Source organism: Schistocerca cancellata, chromosome 3, assembly GCF_023864275.1.
Source record: "Schistocerca cancellata isolate TAMUIC-IGC-003103 chromosome 3, iqSchCanc2.1, whole genome shotgun sequence".
Taxonomy (NCBI): Eukaryota; Metazoa; Arthropoda; class Insecta; order Orthoptera; family Acrididae; genus Schistocerca; species Schistocerca cancellata.
Window position 1 is genome coordinate 525,792,096 of NC_064628.1, and position 10,742 is coordinate 525,802,837.

Consider the following 10,742-nt stretch of genomic DNA (forward strand, 5'->3'; position numbering starts at 1 on the left):
ACACGCGAAAAATTACGTTGAAAATTGTTTCACTGTTGTTTTTCATTTAGGTTGTACCAACGGATTAAAAAAACTGCACTTTCAAAGAACTTCCATGTAACCTTGTTGATGTGACAGGTAAACTGTCTGCCAGCAGTGTGAGTGCAGTCAGCTGCTTTCCGCAAAGTGGAATACAGAAAGGAGGTGGCAGGAGAGATAAGAAATGTATGTCCATGGCTCACAGATGATGACGTTACGGTAGCGAGACAACTGTTGTGGCCGCCTCCGATCTAGCATTAAAGCAGATGGATTTGTAAAATGCTACGCGATCGTGAAAGCGCTTTTTATGCAGTATGTTCTGGCTGCTGTGCTTGCGCAGCCAGTCTATTTGGAAAATTGGCCGGGAAGGAAGACCTACACTCGATGGTTTGCTTCATTTTGAAGTTCTGGTTGTGTGTAAACTTAATAATCGTTTTCAAAGGTTCCTGAAAATATGTTAGCAACACACTTGTAGTTTGAACAAATTTTCGATCAAGAATGTAAATGCGTATGTACATTTTGATTTAACTATTACATGTTTTTATAGTGACCGATAGCAAAGTTGATATACTCTACATTATGAACCTGCAAAGTAACCAAAACGCTTGTGTGATACATGTGCGTCATTAAAGACATGAAGCACATGCACCTAATTGAAATACAATGCCAATTGAACCGACGTTATATTATCTCCACTGGCAATGTATTTACAAATTGGGATGTATTGTATAGTAGACCCTACCATTCCAGGTTTATGACAGACATTGAATAACAAATTACTACCTTTCTAATACATAAACACACTTCCTGCCCCCGATGTACGATTTTATTTACAAATAAAGGAGAAGAATGAAGTACATGGTCACGTTCAGTACTTGGAGTAACAGAATCCCTCCCACCCAGATTCGTTTCATATGGGAATCACAAACAGTTTCCTTTTTGTCAACTGTTACTCATCTTTATGTAAGTTGTCAGACTTTGTCAAAAAAGTTGAGTAGCCCCCCCCCCCCCCCCCAAAAAAAAAAATAAAATAAAATAATAATAATAATCAGAAAGCTACACTGTGAAAGGAAGCCTGTAGCAGCTGTTTATGGTATAGCACCTATAAGAAGTCATAACCATAGATAACAACCTTGGAAATATTTTGTTTGCTAAGAGCTCTTCAGTTACACAACTGGCCTGATATTTCGTAGCCTCATACTTTTTCTAGGCTGCAGTAAGAAACTGTATCAAATGTTTTCTGGAAGTCAAGGAACATGGTGTCATGCTGAGCACCAATATCTTCTTATGTATGAATGGAGAGAACTGGGTTTCATTCAGTCATTGTAGAATTCTTGTTGTTCTCCACAGAAAATATTTTCAATCTCCAGAGATGTCATAATGTGCAAATGTAAAAGATGTTGCAAAATTCTGCAACAAACTGAAACAGGCGTATCATTTTGTGTTGGATTATCTTTTCTTGAAAACGGGAATGTCTAGTGCTTTTAGGAATGCTTGAGTCCGCTGATTGCCCGTAGTACACTGGTGATAGAGGAGGAGCTAATTCACATACTCTTTAGAGACTCTTAATGGTATTGTTTCACCAGATCCCACGGTCTTTCCTCTGTTGAGCAATTTCAGTTGATTTTCTGTGCTGTTTTCACTTATTTTGATATTTCATTTTGATGTTTGAGCAACAATCTAAAGGAAGCTGCTCAGTACAATCTTCCTCAGTAAAACAGTTGTAGAAAAATGAGTCTCAGTATTCTGACCTCTTGTCATCCTTGTTTTGATGCCATTATGGTCGCTGAGAGTCTGGACGCATGGATCTGATTTTTTTACTGATTTAACATAAGATCAAAACTTCTGAAGATTTTCTGTCAGGTCAGTATATAGAATTTTACTTTCAGATTCGTTGAATGCTTCTCCCATAGCTCTCATTACACCATTTTGTCTCTTTTTCTGTTTTTGTTTGTAAGAATTTGGCTGCGCATATCATACAGTACCATTGAGCACTGTTCATTTATGATCAGCATTTGCAGTTCTGGAGATTTATATTTCGTGTTGATTGCTCAGGTAATATGATATCCATTTCTTGTTGCATTTGCAAACAAGAAATACCTTCCTGCCTTTCTTTACTTTTCAATTTACAGCTGTGTTTAATGGTGCCATAACAACCTAATGATAATTGATTCCCTGTTCTGTGCTAACTGAGTAGAAAAGTTTGGAAACTGAGTCAAAAAGTTAGGGCCTTTTGTTCATCAAGATATATGAGATGTTATCTTCATGGGATGGTTTTCAGATTGAATAATTAAGCTAATTAAGCTATTTGTACAATTCCCTGTTTCCATGACTCACCCATATCACTTGTGACTTCCATGCTGTAGCTGGTAGGTTTAAATCTCCACCTAATACTTTAACATGACCAGGAAATGTATGTGAAATCTTCTCTAAACCTTTCCTCAAATGTTTGACCTCTGCTGCTCCTGAGGCATGGGATCTAGAAAGGCATCCAATTACCATTTTTCATGCACCTTTAATTTATAATCACCCAAATTATTTTGCATTTGTAATCTGTACTAACATCACTGCAACTATTGGATTTTCTTACAGTTGCAAACATGCCTCCACTACCAGCATTCAACTCATGTTTGTGATATAAATTCCAGTTGGAGTTCAGAATTTCATTGCTAGTACATCTGGTTTCAGCCAGCTTTCTGCCTATGGTACTATGTGGGAATTATTACCATTTATAAATGAACTAGTACTCAGACCAGTTCATGGATGCTTGTACAGTTAATTAATACCATATTAACATTTTTGTTCTGTGATCATAAGTCCTTTGCTTTAATCATTTCAGTCAGTTCCAAAACAGAGGACTGTGATTGGTTATGGGAACGATGTTCTTTCCAACTTCCTCTGCATGTAGCAACCAAGGATGGAAACAGGCATTTGCACTGACATGAGCCACAGTGTGCAGTGACATGTGAGCAATGTTCTCAATTGCTACTTTTCCACATGTGATGCCTCTACCCCCCCCCCTTCCCCCCCCCCCCCCTCCTCCTCCTCCTCCTCCTGCCCTCCGCCACTACGGTAAGCAGACAGAGTGGAAACTGGCCTTCCTTCCCAACCCACCCACTGTCCCTGTCAGGGGTTATGGCTTGTTAGGTTTACAAATTTACCTTGTATATAAAGTATTTTTAACTAAAATGTAACTTGACAAGAAGTACACAATTCTGTCATGGCTGAAAATAGAGATTAAAATATGATCATAAAATACTGCAGTTGGGCTTGTAGATTAAATGTGTAACTCTGAAGTATGAAATCGTAAGCTGTATTGGAAGTCACACTAGGCTATAGTGCACAAGTGAGGTTACTCAGCTCTTAAATTCTTGGGATTACAGCTTGACAATAAATTTAGTTGGGAGTAGCATACGAGAAGTGCTGAAGTGCCTAAACAAATCTTCATATTTAAAATGTGTATGGTGTCAGATAGCTGTGATATTAAAAAAAAAGCTAGTGTGTTTCACTTACTTTCATTAATTTTTCAGGGTAACTTTTTGAATCAAGCTAAATTTTTCAGAGTACATAAGCATGGAATACAAATTATTTGTGGTCTGAACTCCTGAATGTCCTGTAAAGACATTTTCAAAGAAAATGAAAATATGCTTCAGGTTTTTTTGACTTAATCTACATTCCCAAGAACCAATTTACTTAGGACCTATGGAAGAAACACTAGCATATCTCTTCATTTTTAAAATATGTTCAGTTTAATATTATGTATTATTTCTCGATAACATGTTCTACATCCTTAAGGATCTTCTCGTTGTGAACATCTAGAACAAATAGTATTTAATCTAATCATACCAGTTCATTGTATCTTGCTTTTATACACTGTAACTTAAATCTCAGTCATTACTTTTCACTTGCTGGATACCTCGCTTGACCTGGACACCTGTAGTCGAGAAAGCGTAATATGGTCTCTGACAGCTCACAGTGCTGTTCTCAGCTTTCAGTGGCTACAAGCAAAAACAGTAGCAATCTACAGAGCTGTGACAACAATGAGGTATTGCCATAGATATGTTTATAAAATCATATTGTGTTGTTATTGAGGTAGGTGGATGAAGCTGCCGTGCCAAGCCCATGGTAACTGTCAGGGATCAGCTTAGACTATTTCAGCTATAGTGTCTTTTCTCTCTGTGCTATACTTGTTTATCATTCACATATTTTTCATTTTGCTTCTTACTCTTTTATTTCTTTTGGAGGAACCAACTGCTTTCAAAGTCTGAGTTTCAACATCAGTTCTGTTGTGGTTTTACAAGCAATCTCCCAATTTTAGAAATTCCATGGCAATTAAGCTTTCAAGTAAAACTTGTGAAGTAAATGTAAGTAATTTTAGTAGAGCATTGTTTACTAACCAAGGCATGAACTGAAACAAGTCATGCGAAAAAAATTAGGTAGCCTTTTAAATACAGCAATTATAGAAGAAGGAAAAAAATAACACACAGCCAGAACTTACTTGCCTTAAATGGCTCCAGCAGTCTCATCAGGTTAATTCACGGACATAAAATATCCTAAGCGAAACAGTTAACAATGAGTCTATTCTTCCAGAGCCATCAGACACTTTTTCAGGTGCAACTTTGAATTTTCATCAAATACCAGAGTATTTACAATCCTTTATCAAAATATAATAGGCCTCGCAAGTAAAGGAAATGAAATTTTTGTTCTCTTAGAGGATCTACCATGATGTTTTATGCTGCTCAGAACATTTTGTTGCAACCATCACCAGCTCCCACCACACTAACTAACTAATTACGTAGTAATATATCTAAAAACAAAGATGATGTGACTTACCAAACGAAAGCACTGGCAGGTTGATAGACACACAAACAAACACAAACATACACACAAAATTCAAGCTTTCGCAACCAATGGTTGCTTCATGAGGAAAGAGGGAAGGAGAGCGAAAGACGAAAGGATGTGGGTTTTAAGGGAGAGGGTCTCCGCTCCCGGGATTGGAACGACTCCCCACCCCCTCCCCCAAAACGCACATGTTGTGTGTATGTTTGTGTTTGTTTGTGTGTCTATCAACCTGCCAGCGCTTTCGTTTGGTAAGTCACATCATCTTTGTTTTTAGATATATTTTTCACACGTGGAATGTTTCCCTCTATTATATAACTACCTAGTAAAATGATCATGGTGTTTTGACAATACTAGCATTCAACAACTCTTCAAATAGTTTTGGAAACAACAGTAAGAAATGAAATCAGTCTGTAATTACTCACATTTGAGTTATCATCATTTTTTTTAATGGGTTTACACTGACATATTTCAACATCTCTGTCAATAACCTTTGTGTACATGATAATGGTATAAGTCAGTATGCTACATATTTTGCTACCACAGGGTTTCAGTTGTATGCTTTAGAGATTGTCAAAACATATTTAAGTTTATTTTTTAGCAAAACAATGATGATTGTAAGCTTCGTGGTTATGAGATATGACATCATTTCACCAAAAGTATTTGGAAATTGCTGTACAAGAATATTCATTGCCTCATGCAGATCTTACCTATAGCCTTTGTGCTCAGGGACACTTAGGAAGCATCCACCATAGGTCTTGACAGTTTTCCACTTATCACTAACTTCACTATTTTTGTGGTTAAGAACAATAAATGAAGCTTTGAGGGAAACAACACCTGTCTCACTTTTTATAACACTCCACATACATTTTATTTTTTTGCCTGAATTATTGATTTTGTCCTAGTAGTAGTTTTTCTTTTTTTCACCCACTTTGTTTAGAATTTTACTGTACATTTTGTGTAAGTTCTGTTTAGCAGGGTTTTTGAAGATCAGTGTTCTACGACTAGATCTCATTCGATTTTTAAAGGATATTTGGATGCTCTAAGTGTTCTGTGACTTCTTCACAAGTTATGTAGGCACACTATGGGTTATTTTTAGGAATATGTTTTCAAACTGTAATGCATTTCATCAGTAAACATATTAAATTTAGTGATGGCTTTAGGCTCTTGATAAATAGGCTCCCAATCAACTTCCTGAATGCAGTTTTTAAATTTCTGAATTGCAACACTTTTTATGAGCCTGCTTGTTCTCCAGCAGGGTTCAGGTGTTTCCTGCTATGCACGGTGGGTTTGTCCATCACTGTCAGAAAGGCCATCTTTGACTTGCCTGACACAAGTGTTAGTCACTGTCCACAAAGATATTGTCAATTAGTGTGCTAACACATACAGTGAAAATTAACTACTCATACTAGATTAAAGGAATGTATAACCTGTTCGAGTACAGTTTTGTGTAAGGAGAGCAATGAGAGAAGCATTAATGACTTTCAAAGTAAAATTTTGTCAACTGATCTGAACATTTGTCAAATGTCTGCTTGTGTCTGTGTATGCGTGGATGGATATGTGTATGTGTGCGAGTGTATACATGTCCTTTTTTTCCCCTAAGGTAAGTCTTTCCTCTCCCGGGATTGGAATGACTCCTTACCCTCTCCCTTAAAACCCACATCCTTTCATCTTTCCCTCTCCTTCCCTCTTTCCTGACGAAGCAACCGTTGGTTGCGAAAGCTTGAATTTTGTGTGTATGTTTGTGTTTGTTTGTGTGTCTATCGACCTGCCAGCACTTTCGTTCGGTAAGTCACATCATCCACTTTCGTTCGGTAAGTCACATCATCTTTGTTTTTAGATATATTTTTCCCACGTCCCTGTCTGCAACTCAACAGGTCATCTTTTCAGCGAGTAAAATAATTTCAAATCTGATCTAGCAACTGACCTGCCTACACTGTGACGCATTCTATGTGGGAATGACCAGCAACAAACTGTCCATTCGCATGAATGGACACAGGCAGACAGTGTTTGTTGGTAATGAGGATCACCCTGTGGCTAAACATGCCTTGGTGCACGGCCAGCACATCTTGGCACAGTGTTACGCCGTCCGGGTTATCTGGATACTTCCCACTAACACCAACCTATCCGAACTCCGGAGATGGGAACTTGCTCTTCAATATATCCTCTCTTCCCGTTATCCACCAGGCCTCAATCTCCGCTAATTTCAAGTTGCTGCCACTCATACCTCACCTGTCATTCAACAACATCTTTGCCTCTGTACTTCCGCCTCGACTGACATCTCTGCCCAACCTCTTTGCATTTACATATGTCCGCCTGTGTCTGTATATGTGCGGATGGATATGTGTGTGTGCACGCGAGTGTATACCTGTCCTTTTTCCCCCTAAGGCAAGTCTTTCCGCTCCCGGGATTGGAATGACTCCTTACCCTCTGCCTTAAAACCCACATCCTTTCGTCTTTCCCTCTCCTTCCCTCTTTCCTGACGAAGCAACCGTTGGTTGCGAAAGCTTGAATTTTGTGTGTATGTTTGTGTTTGTTTGTGTGTCTATCGACGTGCCAGCGCTTTCGTTTGGTAAGTCACATCATCTTTGTTTTTAGATATATTTTTTCCCACGTGGAATGTTTCCCTATATGTATAAAAATCTGCAGCACAACCATGTGCACCTGCTGATGGCTCCATCCACACCTCTGTCCACATTAAATCCACCAACTACCAACAGTACCTGCATTTTGACAGCTGCCATCCCTTCCACACCAAAAAATCCCTCCCATACAGCCTGGCCACTTGGGGATGGTATATCTGCAGCAATATGGTCTCCCTTTCCCATTTTGCTGAAAGTCTTACCAAGGCCTTCACAGACAGGTTCTATCCCTCAGACCTAATCCACAACGCTGTGCCATTTCCCCATACACCCACAACCCTCCCATAACCTCTAACAAGAGTCAGCTGCAAAAGTGTGTCCCGTTCATCACCCAGTGCCATCCTGAACTGGAACAACTGAACCACATCCTTCATCAAGGCTTTGATTATCTATCATCATTCCCTGGAATGAGATATATCCTACCCAAGATCCTTCCCACCCCCTCCTAAAGTAGTGTTCTGCCACCCATTCAACATCCCAGTCCACCCCTCTGCCACTCCCAATCCTAATGCCTTGTCAGAGGGATCATATTCCTGTGGAAGATTCTGGTGCAATATCTTCTCAATCCACGCACCCAGCATTTCCTATTCCAGTTCTGTCACAAGCTTATCTTATCCCATCAAAGGCTGGGTCATCTGTAACGCATCCATTTGTATACTAGCTCTGCTGAACCCATTGCACAACTTTTTTGTTCATATGACTATCAACCAGCTGTTCACCAGGATGAATAGCCACTGCCAAACAGTGGCCAAGAGCAAAGTAGACCACCCTGTGGCACAACAGGTAGCTGGAAATGACATGTTTGATTTCAGTGGCTGCTTCAAAACCCGGGTCATGTGAGCCCTCCCTTCCACCACCAACTTTCCAAACTGTGCAGATAGGAGTTATCCGTACAACACATTCTTCTCTCCCATGATTATCATGGCCTCAATCTACAGTAACCTACTGTCCCCACACCCTCTACCCAACAGTTTCTGCCCCCTCTGTGCTATTACCTCCTCCTTTTTCATGTCCCCTACTCTCAGTGTGTGCTGCTCCTTTTCCACTCCCCCTTTCCCCCCTCCCCTTCATCCCCCTCCCCATCAAACCCTACCTCCTAATACTGCACATGGCAGTCTCATCAGCCCATGATCTAGTCCTTCCATGCCCCACCAGACAACACTTCCCTCTGCCCCCACCTGTATCCTGCTATGCCCTTCACCCATTCCCCACTCCCCTCCACATCGCAATTTATGTAACAGTTGCATTCTGGTCGGAACTGCTGGTGGTCATGCTCATGCATGTTGAGGTGTGTTTGCTTGTGTGAATGTGTGTATTTTCTTTGCTGAAGAAGGTTTTGGCTGAAAGCTATAAATGTAACACTCTTTTTGTTGTTCCTGTCTGCAACTCAACAGGTCATCTTTACAGCGAGTAAAATAATTTCAAATCTGTTGATTTTTCATGTAAATTTGGTTACTTCACTCAATCATTATGTAGTGTGGACATGTATTTTATTGTAATGTGTTGCTGAACTGACTGGCCAATAACTGTCAAATGTTAATATCATTAGGTTATGTAGATCTTGTAATTTTCATTCAGGCAATCTGTAGTGTGTATATGTATTTTTACTGTAATTATATTGCTGGACTGATTGCCCAGTAGTATGACAACAAATGTATGTTAAATTGTTATAAACATGCTGATGATGGCGATTGAAGGTTATAACGATTTATTGTTTTATTAGTAATACTGTAATATTCGTTAAGTTGTGGGTTATAATTAATATACATATAAATATATGTAATCTTAATTGTCTCTCACTCCACATCATCTTAGTTGGTTATGCATTTATTATTATTATTATTATTATTATTATTATTATTATTCTTTTATTTGCCTGATTATTCTCATATGTTTGTTCTGAATGAATTACTGTCATGTAGTTATTATCTTCACAATTGACCTTTTTTGTGCTATAGGATACATTGTATTTACAGGTTTCTGTAGTTACAGCAACAGTGTTTATGGTTTTAATGATTGTGACTAATGCTGCAGTATGGACATTTTTTGTGAAAGCCCTCCGTTCTTCAGACACATCATTGTTTCCTACTGTGGCAAGTTCAGCAACAAATTACATATGTTCTGTAAGTCATTTCACAGTTCTCACAGAGAAAATGTACAGAAATGTGCATTCTTCTTGTTATATTAATGCTTCGTTTTATTCTCTTCATAGGCCATGGCAGGATTCTGGTTCTTTGGTGAAATTACCTCATTAATGTGGTGGACAGGTACATTTCTTGTTCTGGTGGGCTTGTTGCTCATATGCCAGTATGAAAGTAATGAGAATTTGCAGAGTAAACTAAAATAATAACTTGTTAGAGAAATTTATGTCTTTCGTTTTTGTAATATGAGGATGAAAGTTTTCCTTTAGTGGTTATTAAGTAACTCGGTAATTGTGTGAAATAACTGAAATCAGGATATGCTAATACTTTGTAAGTCTAGTAATTGCACATGCCCAATAGTGTTGAGAGTTGTCAGATGTAAACAGATTTTCCATGAAAAAGATGTACAGCATTCCAGAGGATTTTTACAGTCAAAAACAAAAAAAAAAAAAAAAAAAAATGATTGTACTTGTTTCATATGTGCCTCCACATTACCACTTCATGGTTTCACCATGTACCTCATGATCTGACATAAAATTCTCCCAAATGGATATACATTTAGTAACTGAATCTTGTTTTCTTGAGAGTAAATATTTTTTTTCACTTCAGGTGCATATTAACTAGTGTAATGATTTGATACTATCATATTTTGAATTAGCAGCATAGTTTTACAATTTTTTTACATCTTGTTAAATCCAAGCAGGATATACTTTGAAAGTAGTTCAACACTTTGTATCATTGCTAGCTTTGGGTTTATTGTTTGTATATGTACATTTTCAATGAAATTACAAAATTGTCAAAATTGCACAAAAGTTTACTTTTATGTAAATGGTGACCAGTTCCGGACCTTACTCTATTATTAATCTGTCCTGTCGAACAGAATTATCTTATTGCAATTAACATATACAATATATACGGTCAATAAATGTACAAATAAGTTTGACAAAATGATTCCATACCACAAGAGTTCTATCATAACACCATAATGTGTGTATACTGGCCACTTTGCTTGTAATAGTGGCTAAGTGCAAGGTACTATTTGCATATGACAATGTAGTGCTGTGTGCGGCAAAACAATGTTGTGTGAGCATTAAACGTCGTT

General features: G+C 38.3%; 1 protein-coding gene across 1 annotated transcript; it reads left to right on the plus strand.

Moving 5' to 3' along the window:
* Positions 1 to 137: 137 nt before the first annotated feature.
* On the plus strand, positions 138 to 10,241 carry LOC126175355 (transmembrane protein 42). The gene is made up of 3 exons (XM_049922105.1): positions 138 to 405; positions 9,476 to 9,622; positions 9,712 to 10,241. Exons 1-3 carry the CDS (start codon positions 298 to 300, stop codon positions 9,844 to 9,846), a joined length of 390 nt encoding a protein of 129 aa, XP_049778062.1. The 5' UTR covers positions 138 to 297; the 3' UTR covers positions 9,847 to 10,241.
* Positions 10,242 to 10,742: the final 501 nt, after the last annotated feature.

Bases quoted from the DNA above. Each gene is read 5' to 3' on its own strand.
- LOC126175355 (XM_049922105.1), top strand. From the start codon at position 298: ATGCTACGCGATCGTGAAAGCGCTTTTTATGCAGTATGTTCTGGCTGC. The intron at 406-9,475 runs GTTTGCTTCATT...TTGTATTTACAG, and splicing joins AGGAAGACCTACACTCGATG to GTTTCTGTAGTTACAGCAAC. The intron at 9,623-9,711 runs GTAAGTCATTTC...TTCTCTTCATAG, and splicing joins CAACAAATTACATATGTTCT to GCCATGGCAGGATTCTGGTT.